We start from the raw sequence: 26,029 nt of genomic DNA on the forward strand, positions 1-26,029 counted from the left end.
TTAGCAGGAGGGCCAGTGTGAGATGGCTGTGAGCTGATAGTTGTGGAGCATGTGTGAGAGGGGTAGAGCAACCCGCTGGTACTGCCAGATGGGGGTTGCAGCAGAAATGTCTGTGTAGGAGGGGGAGGGGTGAGTGATCAAACACTCGCAAACACATGATGGCCGAGTGGGTAAATGACCATTTAAATTATATAATAAATGTTGAAATCTTTCCTGTCTCTTAGCTGCTCAGCTGCAACAAGGTGTATGCATGCGCAGTCCAAAATGCCTTGGGCACTGAGTTGTCACTCAAAAACCCATTAGCCAATGGAAATGCAGCCCTGAGAAGTCAAGCCCACGCGAGAGCTTTGTGCCAAAACTGCTGGCAAATTCCGGCTGCACATTGGCATTGTCGGCTGGCGAGGCGATTGCCATTGCAGTTAGCACACTACACTGATCAGAGCATTTTATTAAATACTGTGTATTAATCAAATGTGGCCCACATCTAAAAATAAAAGACAATACTGGTAACTGTCTGGAAAACGATGTAAAAAATGTTAAATAAATAGAATCATAATTTTAACTAAATGCCATACAGTTATAGTTAAGCTCTGTTAATATTGTAATATTTTAGAAAACTGATGTAATGACTGGGACACGAATAACACAAATGATTATGATAAATAGGGTTAATAAGGAGACAGTGCCATGCTGAAGGGAGGAAATTTTAGTTTTTGAAGATGACTGGACTGGAACGACGGCTTTAAAGTTAATGAACTCTGAATAAGAAAACGGAAGGTGGCAGAAGCGAACCGCTGTAAAAACACAGAAGAAGAAGACGATGAAGATTTGTGCTCTCTTTTGTAACTGTGGCGCGCGAGCAGCTCTCACCGGTCTCAGGGAACAGTAAGTATTTCAGTTTAACTTTTATTTTTGGATACATAACAACGTAGTTAACAACGTTAACGTTATGTGCGTTATTCTATCAACTGCTATACGTTACATACGTAATATTGAACCATTTTTTTTTTCAAATGACAAACTTAAGCTAACCTGTTTAACTCTAGCTAGCTCTTTTTTTTTCCTCTGACATAAAAAAACATTTAAATGATATGACAATCGCTCATACATGAGTTATTTTAATTTGAGTAATTATGTGGTTTTATGGCGTATTTTACAAGACGATGTGAGCATTTTTGTGGGTTTTTATGTCACACAGAACCACATACCTCAGTATAAGAAATAAAATGAGAAATAAAACTGCTTAAACACATTAAGAATACATAAGGTACTAGTGAAGTAGGTTAAAATACATTCTTAATCTCAGTGCTGGTTTTTGGTGTAATGTAATGTTTTAAATATATAATTCCACATACACTAATTCTTTGTTAGGGAGTAGCACTGATTTTGAAAACGATAGAAGCCTATTTACTGAGAGAAAAAAATAAACAAAACCATGTGAAGTAGTTTATTTTTGGAGCTGTGAAGTTAGTTAAAATTTTCAAAATTAACTATGAACATGAACTAATTCATTTTCTTATGTAATTATGTAAAGATAGACTGCAGTAGGAAAACTAGTGGGGCAGTGAAAAATACAGGTGGGCAAGGAGAAAAGGAGATAGGAGGTTAATTTAAGTTATTTAGATGAGATCTTTAGCATCAGTTGTAGCATAATCGTTTGTATAACCGTTTGTACTATAACCTGATAATCTTTTACATTTGATGTTCTGTAGTTAATGAATTTGCATACATAAGCAGTTTAGTTTTTTGTTAAATATTTTTAAAGATATTGATAAATATATAATATATAAATATATTGAAGAGAACAGAATATGTACATAATCCCTATTTGTTTAATTATAGAGCTGGAATTCAACAAGGAGTAAAACTGAGGTGACTTGAGGGTCCTTTCACTACACTGCACATCCTGAAGATCTTTGTTGTCCAGGCTGCCAGAGATGAGAATACAGCTGATATTTCCGTCATTGTTGAGGGAAGTGAGGTACAAAGTGTGACAACACAGCAGAGGCTTGGAAACTGTTGCTGGAACTGATGTGTGCCATGAATAAATGTCAAATGTGTATGTCCACACATTTGAGGGAACTCAAACTGTTTTAAATTACCCTTCTGCCATTGTTTTTTTTTACTTTTCCAAACCTACTGGTGAAATATTTTTGTATTTTAAGCGTTTTGTTATATGGCCTTAGCATAGTACATAAATTACATATTTTTAAAGAAAAGTCTGAATATAAAGGGCAGTTTTTAGGGTGTAAAACCAGTTGTTTCTTTGAAAAACAGTATTTGAATGTTAATTGGATTTAGGAAAGCAATGACACTGCCAATTTCAAATTTCAATGCCAGTTACAAGTGTATTTTCTATTTATTGATTTTATGTACTGTTTGTATACATTGCAATTGCTGTATGTTTACATTGTTTAAAGGTTGTATGAAAAGCACACTGACTGATAAATACATTGTCAGATATGTTGTCTCTGTGGTGGTACCCTCAATTGTACATATTTGTACATTTAATTAGGGAACATAATTATTTAATTGTAGATTATAAAATGTGTTGATTTCATACACCCTGTTTCATCTCCAGGAATTGTATTATGTTTTTTTTTTTTTGTTATATGACATTTCTATAATGAAATATTACAAACATGTATTTCTCCCTCTGGAGAAGAGAATGAAATGTACCATTAAGCAACAAAACTGGACTTTTAAACACTTGTACCTTTAGTGACCAATAATGGACCTTTTTTCTTTTTTCTGAGAGTGTAAGTTATTTAATAAAGCAGTAATTTCACAATTAACCTGATTGTACCCTTTTCTGAAGGAAGGGTGGTAGGGGTAGATTGTGTCTGTGTGTGTGTGTGTGTGTGTTGGCGGGGGTGTATAGAAATAAACTATTACAACCGATAATGAGCCAGATCTGGTCCGAGTCTGGCACTAATGGCGTGCTTCTGGCTCATACTCGGCCGTGGTCTGGTTATCGCGATTTAGCTATGGCTTTAGCTAAGGGCCGATTCGCGCCTCAGCCACAACACTCGGCCAAGAGTTTCCCAGACTCGGGCCAGAACTATTGACCCACTCTACGGCCGTACATCACGGCTGAGACAATGGCCGGCATCTGGCCGAGTGTTTTTGTTCCGGCGTGCGTGATTCTGCCCGAGTGTGGGCCGATACAATTTTGCTAGCTGGGATGGAGCACAAAGGTCAGAGCTGGATATTTTGTTTGCAAATTATAAGTTTTATGTTTGAGATAAATATTTTTGTGCGATTGTTTTTGGCACAAATCTGATTCCATTGGAAAAAAGCTTCAGACCCAATGCCCTCAGCCCAAACTCCCTCGGAACAATCCCAGTAAACATTTAGCCGTTGATTCAACGCTGAAATAACTTAATGACTGCCGTCTAATCAACGTTCTCTCAAGGTTGAAAATGAAAGTTGAAAATACGTCCAAACACAGACATTGAAAGGACGACTTTTAGACGTATTTTGGACGTCCATTGATGTTATTAATTGGTCCCGAAATAAATTACTTGTATGAAACGCATTTTGGACGTCCACTGACGTTATCGATTGGTCACCCCTTAACTAACTTATTAAGATGGATTTTTGACGTCCATTGACGTTTAAAATATGTCCTTGACGGACAGACTACTTTTAGACCTATTTTGAACGTCCAGGGACGTTCCTTGTTTACTGGGATAGGCTTCAGACCAAACTCCCTCAGAAAAAAAAGCTTCACACCAAACGCCCTCAGAAAAATAGACATCAGACGAAAGGACCTCAGACAAAACACCAACAACAGTCCATGCCACTGACAACACAGCCTCCCGTTTTATATTCAATATTGGAAACACGTTTCCGATGTCAATGTTGTTAGATGGGAGCTTATGACAAGTTTTCCACTTTTAATCCTTCTCTAGAGAACAAAAGTTCAAGACTACGCTTTCCTATTTATTTATTTATTGTTCGTTTAAAAAACGTCTGAACAGTTTTACGAACTGAATGGTGAATCAAGTGGATCTTCAGTCGCCAATGTAAGGGACCGTCGTCAAAGTTACACGAGTTCTGAGACATGACGATGGTTTTCCTGAGACTTGAAGTCGTTTCGCACAAGGAATGATGCCGTTCTGTTCAATGCCTGAGTACAGAAACTGAGGTTTGTGGATGTCCTAAAATGTACACCGTATGACTGGCTCTCTCACACAGACAAACATAAACCACTCTCACTCTCTCTCATTCACACATGATGTTTACAAAATTAGCTAATGGTTCTCAGGGTTCCAGCGGATGTTGAGCAGGAGCAATGTATGTACTTGAATAAAATAATGTTGACTACATGATAAAACCCATATATACTGACAGTAAAGCAATGTTACCAGAATCGATGTCCAATGCTAAAAACTGAGCTAGGTTGCTGGTAACACTGTCTGCACATGCGCAACTCATTCTCATCTCTCAAAACTTTTAATATATTTTTTAGGAAACAGAAATACTTTGAATTCCATTACTCAAACATCTGAAATTAGAAAGAAATAGCCTTGACGGAGAATCAATATTCTCTTTTGCCGGAACACACAGGGAATGGCAGGAATTCTGACTGTTCAGACAAAAACTCAACGCTGCAAATAGGACATGGATTTCACACACAAAAGTGCTGCATTGGAGTTGGGGTTAATTTCACGCTAGACGCAATAAACGCCACTCTCTGTAGCAAGGGAACTTCAGCAGAAAGATTGAGACTCACTTTCAGATGGTACTTGTCACTGAGTGCCATGCAGTGAAAATCCATGACTGCAATGTACGTTCCATTGAAAAAATGTATTTGAATCGTGTTAACTGTTCTGCGTGAATGCAGCCTCGCTCAGCACTGTGGTGGTACCTCGTGTGTGACGTGCTGCTGTGATGAAACAGTACGGCAGTCTTTCTGAATATACAATCAAAAAACATGCTAACAAACAGCAATATTTTAAATTGTAGCAGCTTTTAAGGAGTTCAAGAATTTAGATAAAATTTAGTAAAGCAAAATACAAATAATAAAGACTAAATAGGTTTGTGACAGGACTCATCTGTAAATAAAAAACAAAAAATAATAAGAAAACAGTAATATCTATATTTATTCTGACTTTAAACTGGTGCATTGTGTTGTATGTTTTCAAAGTAAACATAACAATTATTATTTACAAATCACTGCTTTCTTTCTATTTGTTTAATTACATTTTCTATACAAATTCAACTTTGAGTTATACTATATGATTTCACCCTCCCCATCACAGTCCAGTATGTCTGGTTCTAATTTGTAGACCTTCTCTTCATTATTTTTCTTCTTTTCCATTTGTTTCCCCTTTTCCCTCCCCTTCAAATGTGGGAGGTGCAGAGAAAATATGTGTGGCAGTGGTCCAGGTTTCTCTGAGTCTGTTCTGTTTCAGGCTGCGAAAGAGAGCCACTTTTCCATTGGGAAGCACATAGCTGGTTGTGCTGACCAGTGTTCTAGTGTCTCACATCGGCTCTTCAGCATCCCATCTATTCAACTACTTATACATTCCAGCATACTAACTGGAAATAGTGTAAAAGATAATGACCAATAAGCCAAAGATTTATTATTTTCCAGAATTTTAACACCTCAACAGATTTTTCTTCAAGGTAAGTAAAAAAAATATTTTTATATACAAGTAATGCAATTAGAACAGTGATAAATGTAACTATGGTTAAGGTAACTGTGTTAAGGTAACACCTTAACATGGTTAAGGTGTTGCACATAGAGCAGGAGAACAGATTTAGATTCATTATGTTTGCTTTTTTCTTAATACACTGCCCAAAATAATTATTGGATTGCATAATATTTCCCTTGCACGCAGAATGCTAGACCATAATTATAGTTTTGTTGTGTGCTAGTACATTCCAGAAAAAGAGTGCTTTCCACCATGCAATAATCTCAGTACATTGAGAAAACTGTAAGAGAGAGAACTTATATTTAGTTGCAGAAGAAGGCTATAAAGGAACTTATAAAGGAATAATTACTTATTAAGTCATGGTTTGCCCTTAATGTGGCGTGTGCTTATAAATCCCACATTATTTCTTTCTGTGACACTTTCTGTGACAAATTTAAAATAGTGTACTTACAGCTAGAGAGGACTATATATTTTGCTCTGTGATGAGCTGCATGTTGCTTAGCACCAAGTATGGTGGTTAAATCACTCCCTCTGAGCAGTAAATAGGAGACAGTGTTAAGTGAGAAATTTTTTCCACAATCTCAGCCAGATGGTCAGAAAACCCTGGGAGAGTTAGCCTAGTCATGTCAAGCAGAACCAGATGTTTCAGGCAGAATTTGCTCAGTACACTAAAGTTGTGCCCACTAACCAATACAATAACATTTTCACAACAACCCGTAACTGAAACTATGAAGCTCATTTATTTTACAAATACATTTATTTGTGCTCATGTTTTAAAATATATACATTGTTATTCCAGAATGTAGCATTTATTTTTCACATGCATGGTGACACAGAAATAAGTAATTCTTATACTTTAGTTTTGAATCTTCTTCTTGCAAATAAAATCAGACGAAATCTCCTATAAACCAGGGCAGTTGTGTCTTGTTCTGAAATTGTCAATAGTTCAAGATTAAGGACAAAAAATAGTCTGATCAAAATTACACAATGTATTCAGCCTATTAGTTAAATTGCACTGCTCTATTTTAAGAGCATATCTGTGCTTGGTGTAAAATATGGACATTTTTCCACAGTCTCAAACAGATGGTCAAAGAAACAAGAAAGAGTTAGTATAAGCATGCTGAGCATAAACAGATGTTTAAGGCTGAACTCACTAGTGCAATAAAATGTTCACATGTTTTTCAGCCTGTTGGTTAAACTGTGAGAATTCAATCTTATAAGAACATATTCAGGTTCATGTGTCAAATATATTTTGGTAAGATTGAAACTTTCATATTTAGAGATATATGACACTGAATTAATTAATTCTCATACTCACTTGTTGCCTTTAAGGTAGTTAAGTACAGAAACAAGACAAAATTCCCCATAAGACTACCAGGGGGCAATGATGAGTCACAGTGCCAGTTAGGTTTCCTTAAATGTAGCCTACGGTAACTAAAATTAAAACATATAGTTTTAGATTTCTTCTGATGTATGAAATGTATGAAAGAGAAAAAAATGTAATACAAAAATGCTTAGTGGTTGAGTAATTGGCAAGTCATTTTCAGAAATCATGAAGTCAGTTTGCACTCATAGACACACCCAAAAGCTTGAGACTAGACGTATACTCTGAGCTAACTGGGGAGGAGTACGCAGTCATAAAGGGAGGTGACAGGTTGGTGGTAAGATGTACAGTTTTTCATCACAGAAAAAAAAGTTTTGTGTGTGCTGACTGGGGAGGAGTACGCAGTCATAAAGGGAGGTGACAGGTTGGTGGTAAGATGTACAGTTTTTCATCACAGAAAAAAAAAGTTTTGTGTGTTATTGCATAACTCCATTATTTTTTATTTCTGCTTTTTTTTTTAGAATGATATGATAATGATAATGAACCTAGAATGCATAACTTTAAATAAGGATGTAAACCATATAATAAGTACACAATGTAAAAGGTTTATTTGGTAATAAATCATCAGGAATGTTTCCACACTGTGAAGAATAATGTGACAAGAATGTGAATATAGCTATTTTGAATCCTGAAACATAAGCATTTGCTGGCAAGGGAGAATTGTTGATGTGGAAAGACATTCTTATTGTAACCCAGAATCCAAAAGCTGTGCACACTTGGGCAAAAAAAAAAAAAATGCAAATATCACTCATGTCTGCAGATTCCTAATCATTTGATTTGATTTGATTGATATTTATAGGTTTGTGTTTTTTCCCTCTGATAAAAAAAAATTAAAATACAAAACAATAATTAGGCATCTTCATAAGAAGCATTTTACAAGAAGCACCTTTTAAAGCATTTGATATTTGTACAATGTATACGGCTCTGCACACGTTAAAAAAATCATCCTCTTTGTAATAATATTTTAAAACAGAGGCTCTGACCACTGTTTAATGCTTTGATTAGAGCACTAAATGCGGTTAGTTATAGAAGACTAAATGAAACTAAACACTCAAAATGTCCAACACTGTTTTTTATATTAAGAATTATTATATTAAGAACTATTTTTATATATATATATAAAAAAAAATTACTGAGTTCTTCATTGGTCTCAGCAGCAGACAAATATTGGTTTGACCAAATATGGAAAGGAGCATTAATGTACATATGTACATTATGTATGTTTAAAGGTTTCAGGAACTCTGTTCTGTGGGAGTTACAGACTTGTAAGATGCAAAAAAAAAAAAAGGAAATGCAGCAGATAAGAGAGATACTTTTGAATTTCTGCCATTGCACAAGATCTTTCGTGATGTATGGAAAAACAAAAGGGCAACTTCACAATTTTATGTAAGCTTGCCAGTTCAAAGTAAAATGCTTGTCTTAATAGCGGAGTTACTCCTCCAGACTTCATTTAAACAGGGGAAAAAGGTGCTAAACATTATTGTTAAACATGTTGTTCCAGGTTTAAGAGACAGAGGTTCCAGCAGGTGAAGAGGGGGATATTTTTCTGTGGAGCTAGATGATAAAAATTAGCTTTGACCGCAAGGGAGCAGTCCAACTAAATAGACTGCAGAGACACGAACAAGTTGGACATCACACAGCCAAAGGAAAGACAAATTGTTTGGCTATTCTTAATTATTTATAATGTATATTTTTATATGATACCACAGTTTGTTCTGACCCTGCAATGTGATTGGCTAAGAGAGGTTCCAGGAGTGCTATTATTGCACGATAATGGCACTCTATCACTCTGCAAAATACATGTAACCTAGTAATGACGCCAGTGCTTGCAAGACAGCAGTTAGGTTCCTGGTCTTTTTCAACCAAAGGGGAACTGGTTCAGTTTTCATTCGCACACCATATTTTGAAAATTTTAAAGCACTATGGTGCAATGGACCCATCATGCGCTTTCTGTGTTGTAAACAAAGGAAAAGCAAAGAAGTAAAGAGTACGCTATGTCTGTGTGGTTTCTGCAACTATGTTTAAGTTGAGTCAAGGCACATCTGTATTGGTGGTAAGATGTACAGTTTTTCATCACAGAAAAAAAAGTTTTGTGTGTGCTCTTGTGTTATTGCATAACTCCATTATTTTTTATTTCTGCTTTTTTTTTTAGAATGATATGATAATGATAATGAACCTAGAATGCATAACTTTAAATAAGGATGTAAACCATATAATAAGTACACAATGTAAAAGGTTTATTTGGTAATAAATCATCAGGAATGTTTCCACACTGTGAAGAATAATGTGACAAGACTGTGAATATAGCTATTTTGAATCCTGAAACATAAGCATTTACTGACAAGGGAGAATTGTTGATGTGGAAAGACATTCTTATTGAAACCCAGAATCCAAAAGCTGTGCACACTTGGGCAAAAAATGGATCCAGCACCTATATATAAGGACAGAGCCAGAGATAAATGGATAGAGTGAATTAAATGTCATAGTTTAACCATTGTTAACTGTGCATTCAGATCATAGTGATATACCACACACTAAATAATGCTAGGTTTCAGTTAAAATTAAGCATTCTGGAGTATCGCTCTAGAGCCACCCTGCTGAGCTGGTGAACGAGAACCATGGAGAAAAATAGATGTGCCTTGACTCAACTTAAACATAGTTGCAGAAACCACACAGACATAGCGTACTCTTTACGTCTTTGCTTTTCCTTTGTTTACAACACAGGAAGCGCATGATGAACATGAAAAGCATGAGCATGTTCAGCACTCAATAGTTAGTTGGGGCTCCTTTTGCCTGAATTACTGCAGCAATGTGGCGTGGCATGGAGTGGATCAGTCTGTGGCACTGCTCAGGTGTTATATGAGAGCCCAGGTTGCTCTGATAGTGGCCTTCAGCTATTCTGCATTGTTGGGTCTGACGTATTGCATCTTCCTCTTCACAATAAACCATAGATTTTCTACAGGGTTAAGGTCAGGTGTGTTTGCTGGTCAATTAAGACCAGGGATACCATGGTCCTTAACCAGGTACTGGTAGCTTTGGCACTGTGTGCAGGTGCCAGGTCCTGTAGGAAAATGAAATCTGCATCTCCATAAATTTGGTCAGTAGCAGGAAGCATGAAGTGCTCTAAAATTTCTTAGTAGATGGCTACCAAGGTCTGTTTTCAGACCTTGGACCTCTGAAAACATAGTGGACTAACACCAGCAGATGACCTGGCACCCCAAACCATCACTGACTGTGGAAACTTTACACTGAACCTCAAGCAACGTGGATTCTGTGCTACTCCTCTCTTCCTCCAGACTCTGGGACCTCGATTCCCAAAGGAAATTAAAAATTTACTTTCTTCAGAGAACATAACTTTGGACCATTCAGCAGCAGTCCAGTTCTTTTTGTCTTTAGCCCAGGGGCGAGAGGCTTCTGACACTGTCTCTTCCTCAAGAGTGGCTTGACACAAGGAATGCGACCCTGAAACCCATGTCTTGCATATGTCTGTGCATGGTGGTTCTTGAAGCACTGACTACAGCTGCAGTCCAATCTTTGTGAATCTCCCCCACATTTTTGAATGGGTTTTGTTTCACAATCCTCTCCAGGGTGCAGTTATCCTTATTGCTTGTACATTTTTTCTACCACATCTTTTCTTTCCCTTCGCCTCTCTATTAATGAGCTTGGACACATAGCTCTGTGAACAGCCTCTTTAGCAATGACCTTTTGTGACTTGCCCTGCTTATGTAAGGTGTCAATATTCGTCCACAGTAAATTCTCCAGTGTTAAATCAATACTATAGTGTAGATTTAACACTGTTATTGTAATAATTTAACACTCTCGGTGTTAAGATAACACTAATAGTGTTTGCTGTGTTTCATTAGTTGTCAGTTATAATTATCAAATTAAAAGAAATTAAAACTTGAAATATATCAGTATGTGTGTAATGAATGAGTATAAAATACAAGTTTCACTTTTTGAATGGAATTACACAAATAAATCAACTTTTTCATGATATTATAATTTTATGACTAGCACATATAGACAGAGAAGCTCTGAATGGCACAGCTTATTTTCCCATCTAATCTGATGCAAATCAGGACCAGCATCCTGGAGAACGACATGGAAATGCAACCCAGTGTCTGTGACCGTAGCACAGTGCCAATATCTCATGTTATAGCATGAACCTCAACTTTATTATTGCTTAAATAAAACTGGTCAAAACTGGTATAACACGCTAAAAGTTAGCCTTATAAAATAGCCTTATGGGCCTAATAAATAGCCTTATAAGTGTTATGAATAAAAAACATTTTTAAATGTTGTTGATGGCTAAAAGTAGTACAAGTAATGATAGAAAAAAATTGGGGTGAGATGTTGGGGAGCTACATGAGTGAAATTCAGCACGTGCACAGCCAAAATAAGATGGTCATAGCCCCAGAAGCATACAAATTGCCAAATGACAATAACAAATGCATAGCAAGCCCTAGTAACACATTAGCAACCACCTGAGATACCATAGCCTAGCACCACCATGGCAACTATCTAATAACTACATAACAACTCCTTAATAACCACCAGGGGTACCATAGAAAGTTCTTAGCAAACACCTGGGATATAATAACAACTGCCAGGCAATCATTTATCAACACTTAGCAACAACCTGGTATATAGTCAAAACTGCCTAGCAACCACCTAGGAACACATTAGCAACCAGTTTGAATGCCATAGGGTTGTCAATCCATGACTCCAAATAGAAGGATATCATGCCTGAACAAAAACACTCAGCCCGATGTGGGCATACCAAGTGAAGTGCAGCACAAATGACTTGACCCTAGTCTGGAAAGCCATAACTAAATTGCGATAAACAAGCTACAAACTAGTTTGAGCCAGAAGTGCCAGACTTGGCCCAGATTTGGCTCATCACCTCTTGAAATTGTTAATTTCCCCCTGCCAAACATTACCCTCAGAAAAGGACAGAATCAGGTACATGGTGAAATTGCTGCTGTATTAAATAATTAGCTTACATAGTGTGTAAAGCCTAATTCAGTGCAAAGAGATCAATAATTGTGGTTTTCATACAACCTTGAAACATATATTTTAAATATAATTTGTGATATACAATTGAGATGTACACAAAGTTTACATAAAATTAAAGAATAAATAGAAAAGATAGTAAATGGCATTTGAAATTACCAATGTCATGATTCCCTAAATCAAGTTAACATACAAATACTGCTTTGTTCAAATATTATGTTTTTCAAAGAAACATATTGGTTTACACCCCAAAAATCGCCATATACATTCAGATATTTCTTTACAAATATGTGTAAGTTATGTACTACACATTGGCCAAATGATCAAAAAAAAAAATTAATCATTTAAAAATCCAAAAATAAACCTTTCAGCGGTATGTTTGGAACAGTAATGTAATGGAAGTGCACATTTGACTTAGGATCAGATTCATGACATACATCAGTTTCATCAAAAGTTTGCAAGTCAATACCTCACTGCCCTCATCAATGATGGCAACAACAGCCGTATCCTCATTTCTGGCAGCCTGGACAAGAAGGATCTTCAGGATGTGCAGTGTAGTGAAAGAACACTAAGTGTAGTCACCTCAGTTATACTCCTTGTTGAATTCCAGCTTTGTAATTAAATAAATATAGAAATTATGTGTATGTTCTGTTCACTTTAATATATTTTCTTCAAAAATATTTTTTTAATGTAACACTAATTCATATTCATGCAAATTCATTAACTACAGAACTTCAAATGTGGCAAGATTATATGGTTATAGTACACAGCCATGGTCCACTGATGGAGAAATAAAGGCAATGTGAAACTGGATGCACTTCTACAATGCAAATTACAGGTAACTGAATGTCTGTCTATATTAGATTGATTTGGTCTAAAACACAACACTGCACATGACAATTAGGAAAACAGTAAATGTCCATGTCCTCCAACCAAAAAAATCTGGACAAAATAAATAAATAAATAAATAAATAACATATTTTTTTAACATAGCAGGACCTTCACATCAAGTCTTACAGGTTTTTTGTCTAAATTATGAATTATCTTCTGTGCTCTGTAAACGGGGCCAGAAACACCATAGCTGTCAAATGTCCACTGTTTCTTTTTCTATGTTTCCAATCTGATATTGTTTTCTTAAAGTTCCTCTCTCTTTATGGCACATATATCATGCATTATGGCTTTTTAACATCAACTACAAAAACAAATAAGCATTAATTATTGAGAGAAACGGTTCTGTATGAGCATGGATAGAATAAGACGCACCTAAGTAAACCAAAGAAGAAGAAAAAATGTTCACATCATCTTGTAAAATATGCCTAACAATGCGCACATAATTACTAAAATTAAAATACTCATGTCAGAGTGATTGTACGTAGACTATGTACTATATCATGTAAACAACTTTTGCTATGTCAGAAAAAAAGAGCTAACTAAAGGTAAACAGGTTAGACTAGCTAATGTTTGTCAGAAAGCATTGAAAAAAAATACTTATTAAGTATTACCTATGTAATTGTCACGCCCTCGTCTCGTCGTGTCTGTTTTCCCCGGTCATGTGCTCTTTCTAGCACATGGCTATGTTTTGTTTATGTTCTTGTCTCCGCCGTTGTCCTGCCTTTGTTCCGCCTCCTCGTCTGTGTCATCTGTTAACCCGTCCTCCTCGTTATCTGTCCAGGTGTGTCTCATTTATGTCTTGTATTTAAGCCCTCTTGTCTCACGTCCTGTTTGTCGTTCATTTCACTTCGTATTGTAGTGTTGGTTCCCTAGTCATGTCGTGTCTTTTGCTATGTACCGAGTCTTGTTGTTTTCCTCTGTCCAAGTTAAAGTCTAGTCGAGTCATGTCGTTTTGTTTAATTTCCCAGTCGTATTGTTTCACCTTTGTTTGTTCCTGTTCATGTCCTGTTGTTTCTCTCCAGTCCAAGTCCTGTCGTTTAGTTTAAATTTCCAGTATTGTTGTTTCCTCTGTCGTCGGAGGAGTCGACTCGTGAATCGAGTAGTTGCGCCAGCGGGAGTCGAAAGAGTCGGCGGAAGAAGCATGCTGGAGTCCCCCCCTCGACGGTGGATTACCCTCTTAGGTCCGGGGAAATTTTTTTGGGGGGGTTAAGGGTAGGGGCTGTTAGCCTCCAACCTCAGGACGATGGAGGTGGGGCTAACAGGGGCGCACCTCTGAGGGATCTAATGGGTGTGCCTGTGAAACCCCCTAAACCCTCTACAGCTCCATCGCGAGCCCGGCGAGCAGCACAAACCCCTGTCCTCGTAAAAGCGGCGCCTCCAGCCGCTCCTGTCTTCGTGAGCGCGGCGCGCGCCTCTCCTGTCTTCGTGAGCGCGACACCCGCCTCTCCTGCCTCCGTGGACGTCGTCGCAGGTCCCCCTGCCTCCGTGGATGTCGTCGCAGATCCCCCTGCCTCCGTGGATGACGTCGCAGGTCCCCCTGCCTCCGTGGACGACGTCGCAGGTCCCCCTGCCTCCGTGGATGTCGTCGCAGGTCCCCCTGTCTCCGTGGACGTCGTCGCAGGTCCCCTGTCTCCGTGGACGATGTCGCAGGTCCTCCTGTCTCCGTGGACTTCGTCGCAGGTTCCCCTGTCTCCGTGGACGTCGTAGCAGGTTCCCCTGCCTCCGTGGACGTCGTCGCAGGTCCCCCTGCCTCCGTGGACGTCGTCGCAGGTCCCCCTGTCTCCGTGGACGTCGTCGCAGGTCCCCTGTCTCCGTGGATGACGTCGCAGGTCCCCCTGTCTCCGTGGACTTCGTCGCAGGTTCCCCTGTCTCCGTGGACGTCGTTGCAGGTTCCCCTGCCTCCGTGGACGATGTCGCAGGTCCCCCTGCCTCCGTGGACGTCGTCGCAGGTCCCCCTGTCTCCGTGGATGTCGTCGCAGGTCCCCTGTCTCCGTGGACGACGTCGCAGGTCCCCCTGCCTCCGTGGACGACGTCGCAGGTCCTCCTGCCTCCGTGGACGACGTCGCAGATTCCTCTGCCTCCGTGGACGTCGTCGCAGGTTCCCCTGTCTCCGTGGACTTCGTCGCAGGTTCCCCTGTCTCCGTGGACGTCGTTGCAGGTTCCCCTGCCTCCGTGGACGACGTCGCAGGGCCTCCTGTCTTCGGAATGGCGGCTCCCTCAGCCGCTCCTGTCCCAGTGACTGTGGCTACGGCCGTTCCTGTCCCCGTGACTGTGTCTACGGCTGCTCCTGTCCCCGTGACTGTGGCTACGGCCGCTCCTGTCCCCGTGACTGTGGCTACGGCCGCTCCTGTCCCCGTGACTGTGGCTACGGCTGCTCCTGTCCCCGTGACTGTGACTATGGCCGCTCCTGTCCCCGTGACTGTGGCTACGGCCGCTCCTGTCCACGTGACTGTGGCTACAGCCGCTCCTGTCCCCCTTGACTGTGGCTACGGCCGCTCCTGTCCCCGTGACTGTGACTACGGCCGCTTCTTTCCCTGTAGCTATGGCCGTTTCTGCCCCAGTGACTATGGCTTCGGCCGTTTCGCCACCTGTGACTGTGGCTCCGGCCGCTCCTGGTCGTGTCCGAGGGACGGTCCCTAGGACTACGGGGCCGATCCCCAGAACTGTGCCTAGGCTGGTTCCTCAGACTGCCCCACAGACATTTGCCAGTCCTGGGCACCCCCCTGTTATCTTGGTTCCCCTGTCTGTCCCTGTTCTGGTTCCTGTCTCTGTCCTTGTCCCTGTGCCTGTGTCTGCCTTTGTCTCTGTCCCAGTCCCTGTCACTGTATTCGTGTCTGTCCCCTTGAATGTCTTGGTCCCTGTTCCCCTGCCAAGTCCAGTCCAGTCTCCTGTGAGTCCTGTCCAGTCCCCTGTCAGCCCTGTCCAGTCTCTGTTTCAACCCCTTGTCCAGTCTCAAGTCCCGTCTCCGGTCAAGTCCCTGTTTCAACCCTCTGTCCAGTCTCAAGTCCAGTCCCCGTTGCAATCTAGTGTCATGTCACCTGTCCTGTCTTCTGTCCAGTCCCAGCATCCAGCCTCTGTCCAGTCACATACCCCTGTCCAGTCTAACGTTTCTGTTCCTATCCTGTCCAGTGTCTTGTCCCCTGTCTCGTCACCAGTCTCTGCTCCCATCCATTCCCAGCACCCAGTCCTGTCATCTGTCCTGTCTCATGTCCAGTCCCCTGTTAGTCCTGTCCAGTCCCCATTTCCACCCTCTGTCTTGTCTCAAGTCCCGTCTCATGTCCAGTCCCTGTATCCGTCCAATGTTCAGTCACCAGTCTTGTCTCCATTTTCTATGTCTGTCCAGTCTCGATCCCCATCCTGTGTTCAGTCACATGTCTTGTCCCCACTCCAGGCCCATGTCCTGTCACCTGTCCATGTCCAGTCTTCTGTCCCCAAACATGTTCAGTCCCCTGTCTTGTCACAGTTCCTGTCTAATGTGCAACCCCAGTCTCTTGTCAAGTCTTGTGTGTCCACTCTTTCTGTTCCAGTCTCTTGTTGCCCCCTTTTGTCAGTCTCCTGTCATGTCCCATGTCCCGTCTCAGATATTCGGTCCTGTCGTGTCCCCAGCTCCTGTGTCTGTTCCCGTCCTGAGTCCTGTCTGTCTTGTTTTCCGTGCCCTCTCCTGTGCCAACTCCTGGGGGGTTTAGGTGTACGCGCCCCGGGAGTTGCGCGTTCATGGGGGGGGGCATCTGTCACGCCCTCGTCTCGTCGTGTCTGTTTTCCCCGGTCATGTGCTCTTTCTAGCACATGGCTATGTTTTGTTTATGTTCTTGTCTCCGCCCTTGTCCTGCCTTTGTTCCGCCTCCTCGTCTGTGTCATCTGTTAACCCGTCCTCCTCGTTATCTGTCCAGGTGTGTCTCATTTATGTCTTGTATTTAAGCCCTCTTGTCTCACGTCCTGTTTGTCGTTTATTTCACTTCGTATTGTAGTGTTGGTTCCCTAGTCATGTCGTGTCTTTTGCTATGTACCGAGTCTTGTTGTTTTCCTCTGTCCAAGTTAAAGTCTAGTCGAGTCATGTCGTTTTGTTTAATTTCCCAGTCGTATTGTTTCATCTTTGTTTGTTCCTGTTCATGTCCTGTTGTTTCTCTCCAGTCCAAGTCCTGTCGTTTAGTTTAAATTTCCAGTATTGTTGTTTCCTCTGTTGTCTGTCTTGGTTTTGGTATATCGTTTGTTAAATTAAATCTCACCGTGTTTTAGCAAATGCGTCCGCCTCTGTCAGTCCGTCCCGTGAACCGTGACAGTAATATATAGCAGTTGATAGAATAACATTAACAATGTTAACTACATTTGTGCCAAAAATATATGGTTAAATTGAAATACGTAATTAAGCTGTTCACTGAGGCTGGTGTGAACTTGCTCGTGTGCTGCAGTCACAGAAAAGAGCGCAAATCTTTGTCATCTTCTTCAGTGCTTTTTACATCAGTTCACTTCTGTCACATTCTGGTTTCTCATTCAAAGTTAATTCATTTTAAATCTGTCATTGCAGTCCAGTCATCTTCAAAAGAATTAAATAACCATTTCCTCCCTTCAGCAAGGCACTGCAAAATGCTCTGATCAGGGTAAGGTATGGTGCTAAAACTGCAATGACATCGCACCAGTCAGCTGACAGTGGGCAGCCAAAATTGGGCCAGATGCAGGGTTCTGAGACAGCAGCGAGCTGACAGTGCTGAACCTGAGCCAGAATCAGCCCAGATCTATCTTTTTAGCTGGGTAACAGAGTTACTGAAGTGGTTTTGTGTGTTTTAAACAAAGCTAACTGCAGCCTCGCAAATATCCACCTTTTTAAGGTTGAACATAAAATTCAAACAAGGGGCTGGCCAATATTAACACCAATACCAGCCTTGTAAACTGACTTGTTTAAGGAAACTATACATTTATACATGAAAACTGAGAATAAGAAACAAACATTTCATTTAAGGTGGAAGGGGAAAAATCAATAAGGAAGATAACATGCCTTGACTAGTGACACTAGAAGTGCAGAAAGCCATGTGCTTATTTGAGCGCTGTGACTAACTGTAAGTAGTCTCACATTGCTGGTGCCTTTTGCCATTTAACATGGCAAAAAGCCCCTACTGCTGCAAGAAAAGAAATTTGACTGACAAACAAAAGAACCAATCACAATTCTGCTATTTTGGCATGACGTTTAGAAGGAGGTACTCTTTCTGATTCACATTGGACCAGTAAGAGCCAGTACAAAATGACATATGGAGGTGCATATACGTGAATGTACAGAGAGCCAATCAGAATCCAACTGGCAGAATCCTGACAATGAGGCCAGGTTAGTGCACTGAAAGTACCAACCTATCTGTCAGCTTGTGGACAGAGCATCTATGGCTGACACTAGACAGTCTGTGACTTTACTCCGAGTGCAGTGTTGGTTTTGGTGTGGGAGGGAAGTCAGTACAGCACTCGGGTTTAATCACAGTGGTCAAACCAGCATCTTTTAGTGCTTCGATTCCAGTGGAAGTTAAGGTGTAAATTCAAAATATGAAGTTGGAAAATAAGCTAATTTTGCTGTATTTTATTCGCTTTTTGCTTTTGTTTTGGATTTTCTCTCTTTATGAGGTGGAGACATGTTCAAATCATTATTGCAGCACTCTGTCAGCTTCAACATTCAGTCTAGAAAAAATATGCATGTTTGTATGTTTATTATCGCTGTGGTTGAAATCAATTACAAGAAACCCACTGTCTTGCTGGACGTTCTACACAAAGTAAACAAAGACAGCCTGCCATTACTGCCATAGAAAAAAATATACATAATGTGTGCAAAGAAAAGTGTCCTTTTTTGTAATAACAGGAATTTTTTTTAATATGGATTGCCTACTGGCCAGGCCTAGAGAAGGCATTTTCGCTTATTGGCTGACTCCTAATGTTGAAATGTGCATGCATGAGTAGGAACATTATTTCACGTTCTGCTATTAGTTCAGTCATATTTCACATTGAGCGTTTCCACCAACAAGAAAATGGAATTTGTGAATTAAATTTGGAACCAGTGCATTTTTACAACATAAACTGGTTTGCGAACCTGAAAAATATCGTTCCCAGGTGGAACCAAATAACAGTACGTTCTTCAGCACGAACCGTGTCTTCCATGAGCATGTTGAAGTTCAGTAACTCAAGAAAGAGCTCAGAGCATGTGCGCCCAGTGGAGCTGGACAGGGTCATTTACAAAGGTTCATATACATATATAATAGGAAAAAAACAGGAACACGCTCCGTTTGTGTGTGTTCCTGGGGCTGTTTTGCTCTGCGGTACTTATGTTACTCCGCTGTTCACAAGCTCAGCAGGACGGCTTGGAACTCTGCAACATTTACACACGCATTATATTTCACAGAGAGAGCAGGACTGGCATTTTGTGGCATTAATATGTTTATAAAACTCCATATAGCTGTGCACAGCCACATTAAACATTACATGTTTTATTCTAGCCAGTTACATTGAATAAATAAGTAATTGTAATTCTTAAAATCAACAAAATGTTCTTTTTCTTGTTTGTTCTTTGGTGGTAGATCATCTAGTATTTATTTTTAAATAAAATGAACAAGAAAAACACTGATGCCAGTGTTATATATTATGAACAAAACTTGATGCTCCTTTTTTCATTTCTTCATTTATTAGTCCTGCCCTCCATATTTTTTCTGCCAGACAATAACATACTAAAAAAAAACATATGTTAACAAAGACATTGATATGAAGCACCTAAGCTTCTCCAGACCTTCCAATGTCAAAGGGTTTTGAATTTTGGGCTTTCCAGTTTTTGATGCCAGAAACACCTTTGTTTCACCTGCGGGCCTAAATCGTCATATATTTGGCACCTCGTTGTCTGCAGTTATTCCCCTGTTCTAATTCTTGCTATAAGCCCTAAGGCCTACTTTAAAGTTAGCACTTTAATGGCATATAATGACATTGTTGAAGAGAAGAGAAGAAAGTGCGATGATTGAAGTGTTCAAGGGGTCAGAAGATTGAGATCTTTATTGGGATACACACTGCTTCAGGGTCATAGGTCTGTGGCAAACAGTGTTTTACTAAATTGTGTTGAAAATGTGTTTGGAAGGAAACTTATGTCTTTTTTTTAATCTTTTTTTATACTTTCTTCCTGTGTGGAGGTATTTCTGCGATCCATGAGCCTTTAATTTCCTGATCAAAATTTTACAGTTATTAAAGTCTATTTGTCAGTCATCAACACGATGAATACACTCACCCATCTCACCATTACTGACTTTCTGTCCAGTAATTTACATCAGCACAGCATTTTGCTTAATTTACTAAAGCCAGAACACCAAACCAAGGGGTTACTCAATATAAATGAGGCTGTGAATTAATTACAGCACTGTTTTATCAGTCAGATACTTTGGTTCCCAGAGTTTTTCAGTGGGTTTTTCTCATGCTGGTGTACTTTCTGGTGTAAATGAACTTGCTTTAATGTCATTTAACACAGTGCTTTTGTTTTGTAGCTATGTTTGATCAAAAAATAACAGGCTTTCCATGATGATAAATTGTTAGGACCTGACAAGATAAACAAAATTTATAGCTTGTTATTTGTTATAGCATATTTGTTATTATTCATTCATTTATTGTCTGCAACCGCTTATCCAGTTCAGGGTTGCAAAGGGTCTGGAGCCTACCCAGAATCTCTGGGCACATGGTAGGAACAGGTCGACACACACTCACACATTCACTCACACCTATGGACACTTTTGTGTCACCAATTCACCTACCAACATGACTTTTTGGACCATGGGATGAAACCGGTGCACCTGGAGGAAACCCACACAGACAGTCAAAGGATATTTGACTGACAGGCTAAACACAAATCACAAGTCAGCTATTTTGGCATTATGGGTATATGGAGGCAGATAGCCAATTAGAATGCAAATGGCATAATCCTGACAGTGAGGACAACTTAAAACACTGAAAGCATCAGATTCCAGGTCACTTTGTGGGAAGAGCATCTAAGACTACCCTAATAGCAACTGTGTAGTAAAACTTCAGTCACCACTTTGGGTATGACAGCAACTCCCTCAGGACTGGCTTTCTGTCAAGGGTGGTTTCATGCCTTGCACAATTACAAACAATGAATGAATTATTATTATTATATTTGATGCATCCTAATGACAAAATATATCAATATCAGTGGCATTTAAAATAAAATAATATATTTGTACTTGCAGGTGTGTTCCTGTGCCTATGAAGACAATGTCAAAAATTTGGTTACTGCCTTTATGCATCCTAATGGGTATGCTGTTCTTTGGCCAGCTACCAAAAATTCATGCTCAGGATGGTGAGTTTACACACAGTTCTTTAATTCAGACGGAATATATAATTTTCCACATGTATTTCCTTTGTTTATTACTGTTCTAATTTCAAAAAGTAATCCAATAGGTACTGCAGACTGTTCTAAAAATATATAGTTTACAAATACAGTTAAAATGTGCATTTTGCATTTTGCAATTTTACATTTTGAAGTCATGATTATGTTTAAAGTAACATTTTAAAATGTATCTTATTGTAAGGATCTTGTTTAAAAATACCATGCACGTTGGGTGGGAGCTTCTGCATGTTTAATTGTACCTTCCAATGTCATTAGTATGAAAGTAATGAAAAGTGATTTTTGGAAAAAATTGTATCTAAAATTGATGATGGGACATTTAGGAATACTGGTTCTTCAGCAACCAGGATTTCATTTGACACTGTCAGAGTTTATTTGTTTACATCTTACATCAAGTGTTTTTTTTTTATTTGCCACTGCCTATTATGCTGTGATGGAATATACAAAGTAGAGAGTGTTTTTCTATTATACTAATGCTGGTGTGTTCTCCAACAGTTATAACCAACCTTGAGTATACCGAGTGTCAGATATAAATCCTGTTCCTGCAATGATAAGACAAAATAACGTTTATTAACCATTCACCTGCACTGTTAAAATTACTTGTTTAAGTATCACACGTTTGCATGTTGGTCCATTGAAAGCTCTTGAGTTTTCTACAATGAAGTGATGCCCAATTCAGAGAAACATCCATTAATAATATGTTGAATGTGTCATTGAATGTGAGCACTGACTAAAATGACCATTTATGTCTTTATGTATTATTTATGTCACCCAAAATATAAATGTATTTTGCTGATCCATCACTCTTTTCCCATTTCATCCACCTATTCCCACAATTATTCTTTATAACACATGTGCGCGCATAAAGCAAGTCCAGATATTTCAGGCAAAAAATATACAAACTCAAAGCAACTACTGTTTGATTATGCTAACCTCAAACAAAGCTTCTGTCTTGTGAGCTCAATGTCTTAATCTGTTTGTTTATTTTTTTGTGATAAGCATCAACTTTTAATTTAATTGTGAAAACACTAGAATACAGTGATGAACATTATTGCTTTCATCTTTCCATTAAATACACATATGTACTAATAAACGTAATGTATATTTACGTTCAAAATGTATTTTTTCTAAAACATAAAAAGTTCTTGATTTGTTGTTAAATCATACTATTGAATTTATAACTTAATGCAAAGGTGAAGCAAAGGGTCATGACTGGTACTTTTGAACAAGTTCTGTAACATGAGTCTGCATGGTGTGACTGAATAAAAGATGAAGACAACCAAATTAACTAATAATGAAGTGGCCTTCATTATCCTATTATTCATTGTAATGATGTATATTAAAACAATATACTGGGTCTCATTTCATAGGTATGTATTTGAATTATAGAACTGAATATCCTTACATAGATTTCTGAGTGGTTGTAAATATATATTGGATGAAATTAAATAGTTTAAACTTAAGCAAATTAGTTTGTTGCCACATCTACAAATAAAATTTAAAACCATATTAGGCATATGTGGAAACCATATATTGACAAAACACAGAAATTCTGTTGCAAACATAAATTTTAAAAATCAGTTACTGTCATCATATTCAGTTGTCTTATCGCCAAATGCATGAGTAACTTACACATTTGTGTAGTCATAATTTTTGCTGAGGGTACCTACCCATTTTGGGGTAAACTATGATGCCATCTAGAAAAAAAAATTCAGAGACATTCTGACTTGTTTCAGCAAGACCGTGCTGAGCTGCATTCTGCACTAACAGCAGTGTAGATTTTATAAAGAAATTAAGATGAGTCTATTGTCACCTTAAACCTGCCTCCTATTTGTAAAGTTACAACCAGTTATGAAGCCTAATGTATGACAATACACAGCAGACTGTTGAGCAGGTCAAATGTTAAATCAAGCAATGAGGAAAAAAACAAAACAACATTTTTAATTGGAATAGCTGGGTAAAATGTAAATAAATACTGAATGCAATGAATAAATGAAAATAATCTAAACCCTGTATTTATAAAAGACAACAGTACAAAAACAATATTTAATTAACATTTGATTAACATATTTAATTAACAATATTTTTATTAACATTTGTAAATGGGGTTAGAAACTTGCTTATTTCTATTATTTGTAATCACATCTTAGTTACCTTAGTATGTAATTGTGACAGAGAGTTTACATAAAGTGGTACCCAAGTTTGTGTTTCAGCTTAAATAAGAAATAAATCTACTGTTTAAAATAATAACCTACACCCAGAATGTGACTGCTGGCTTTATGATGTGTACTAGTGCTGCTTGTTGCTATGTTTCTGATTGTAGAGTTCCTTTCAGGAAATTCACAACCTAATATCTAGATGCAGAAATTCTTTTTTTATCTTGGGAATTCCAGATCCTGATTGTAGCTTTAACAACAGTACTGCCAATGTAGAAAAGATTTTAACTGGCCAAAAATGAAACAAAGTAAAACAAATGTCTTCATTGATTCCGTCCACATGCAGTATGGTGTGTTTGTCTGTTATATTGCTTTGTGAATATCTATGACTATGCCTTCACACATGCAGCCATATGTGTGCACTTGTTTCCTTTTCTTCCATTCTTAACCCTCACATGTTGCATTTGCTTTGTGTGTTTCTTTCTCTCATTCTCTCCTTCAAAGCCCAAGATTCAGCTGACCTTGTACTCTTAATTGATGGATCAGACAACATTGGAGCTGCCAACTTCCCTCTCATCCGTGATATGGCTCTCCGAGTGATCAAAGGTCTTGATGTGGGCAGGGACAAGATCCGGGTAGCCCTGGTGGTCTATGGTGCAGACCCAGAGATACAGTTCTATCTCAATAGCTATCACAACAAAGGGGACATCCTGAATATTGTGCAAGGGCTTAAATTCCTCAGTGGAACTGAATCTAATCTGGGGGCAGCTTTGGAGCAGGTGACTGAGAGTCTGTTGGAACCAGAGGCAGGGGGCAGGGCAGAGGAAGGGGTGCCCCAGGCCTTGGTAATTATCAGTGCTGGGCAGTCCACTGATGATATCAGTGTGGGTGAAAAAGCACTAAAGCAGGCTAATGTGTATACATTTGGCTTGGCCATTGGTGAGACAGCTAGTGCCCAGCTGCAGGCTATCGCAACAGACCAAAGCTTTGTTCTGTCTGCCCCTGATGTCAGAGCAGTGGCAAGTATGGTTGATCAGCTGCTTCCATATATTAATGGGGTGGCCCAGCGCACCATTGTGATACAGACTGATATCACAGAAGGTATGTAATTATGCTAAGGGAAATTCCATTGCTTTGGTTATGTATTAAAAGTTTTCAGAATGTAAGGAATATATATATATATATATATATATATATATATATATATATATATATATATATATAATGCACAGGTAATACTATATATAGTCTGAGGCCTTGATATTTTAACAAATTTCACGTACCTACAATATTTGTTTCCAAAAAGATACACATGCTAATATTCAGCACAAGCCCAACAAAAAAATGTGAGAGAATTATGCATGTCATTCTTCTGCTTTTTGGATAACACTTTAAATTGCAGCCCACTAATTACTGGGTAATTACAGAGTATGTACCTGTTAGGTAAGCCGTACTTTAAAATAAGTACTGAGTAAGTAAAGGGTAGGATATTAGAAATATGTGGTTATTACTGGGTATCTTACAAACGTTTTACAAATAAGCAAGAAGAGTAGAAGGGAAACAACCATTACAACATTAGTCAACTATGTGCAAATAATGCCTCAATACGTATAGGCTAAACAGTGTAAAACATCTCAGAAGTATGTGATGATGATTATTATTATAGTAAATCACATGTCCTGAACCTAATGAGTACAAAACTCTGCTAATGCCTGTAATGAAAATAGCTGACCACGTTCTTTCCTGTGTGTGCACTGTAAATAATTTTAAAGGATCCATAATTACATTCAAAACTACAGTGAATTCAAACACTGGTGTTTTTAGCTTTCTGATATTTTAATTAGTTTTTATTCTATTTTGATTTGAATCTGATGCGACCGTGTTTTTCTCAAAACCTGTGGCTCACATGTTGACTATTCATAAGATAGGTGTGAAACACAGGTGAGAAATCCCTGCCTCACTGTCAAAGATAATGGCCAATTAGCCCCCACACCACCCCATCAGTGAGACCAACTGGATCATTTGTTTGTAAATGGTGGTATTTATTTAGCAAAGACACAGACTACATGTACACACATGAATGCATATGAGCTTCAGATCACTGCGTAAAAGCAGCAGAGACCACCCAAACTTTACTACCAGTTGTACGTTTCCCTCTATCAGCTGAGCTTTGTGCCCCTGCACACTTACAAAACATTTACAGTCAGCTTCACCAATCCCATCACTAGAAAATACTACTGAAATAGCCTAGCATTGAAGCTAACCAGCACCAAACGAATCAAATATATTTCACTTACTCATCACAAAATGAAATAATTTCTCCTCAGGCAGCTGAAATGTGTGACTGGTCTTGGCACTGCCATGTGCCATTAAACACAGCCATGTATAAACACAGTCATGTGCATTTGTTTATATATCTAAAATTAGTGTTTTCACACCTGGCAATCATCCAAGAAGAGCAACCGGATTATCATGCTATTATCATATGAATATGAATGGGTGGGCCATCAAGGGTAGTGGTCTGAGTCTCAGAGTGTGATGTGCAAAAATAATA

The 26,029-nt window shown here is 39.0% G+C and overlaps 1 protein-coding gene across 4 annotated transcripts in view; it reads left to right on the forward strand.

The window, feature by feature from the left end:
• Positions 1-5,473: 5,473 nt before the first annotated feature.
• Positions 5,474-26,029, forward strand: part of LOC136710469 (collagen alpha-3(VI) chain-like) — a 163,977-nt gene continuing 143,421 nt past the window's right edge. For 2 of the 4 annotated variants that reach the window (XM_066685988.1, XM_066685989.1), the window contains exons 1-3: positions 5,475-5,634; positions 21,162-21,271; positions 23,980-24,576. In XM_066685988.1, the coding sequence (XP_066542085.1) occupies positions 21,178-21,271; positions 23,980-24,576 (691 nt within the window). In that variant the 5' untranslated portion in view covers positions 5,475-5,634; positions 21,162-21,177. Of the gene's footprint in view, positions 5,635-21,161; positions 21,272-23,979; positions 24,577-26,029 lie in introns of all 4 variants that reach the window. The other 2 variants (XM_066685990.1, XM_066685991.1) reach the window with 2 other exon arrangements.

This window comes from Hoplias malabaricus, chromosome 12 (genome assembly GCF_029633855.1).
Source record: "Hoplias malabaricus isolate fHopMal1 chromosome 12, fHopMal1.hap1, whole genome shotgun sequence".
Lineage (NCBI taxonomy): Eukaryota > Metazoa > Chordata > Actinopteri > Characiformes > Erythrinidae > Hoplias > Hoplias malabaricus.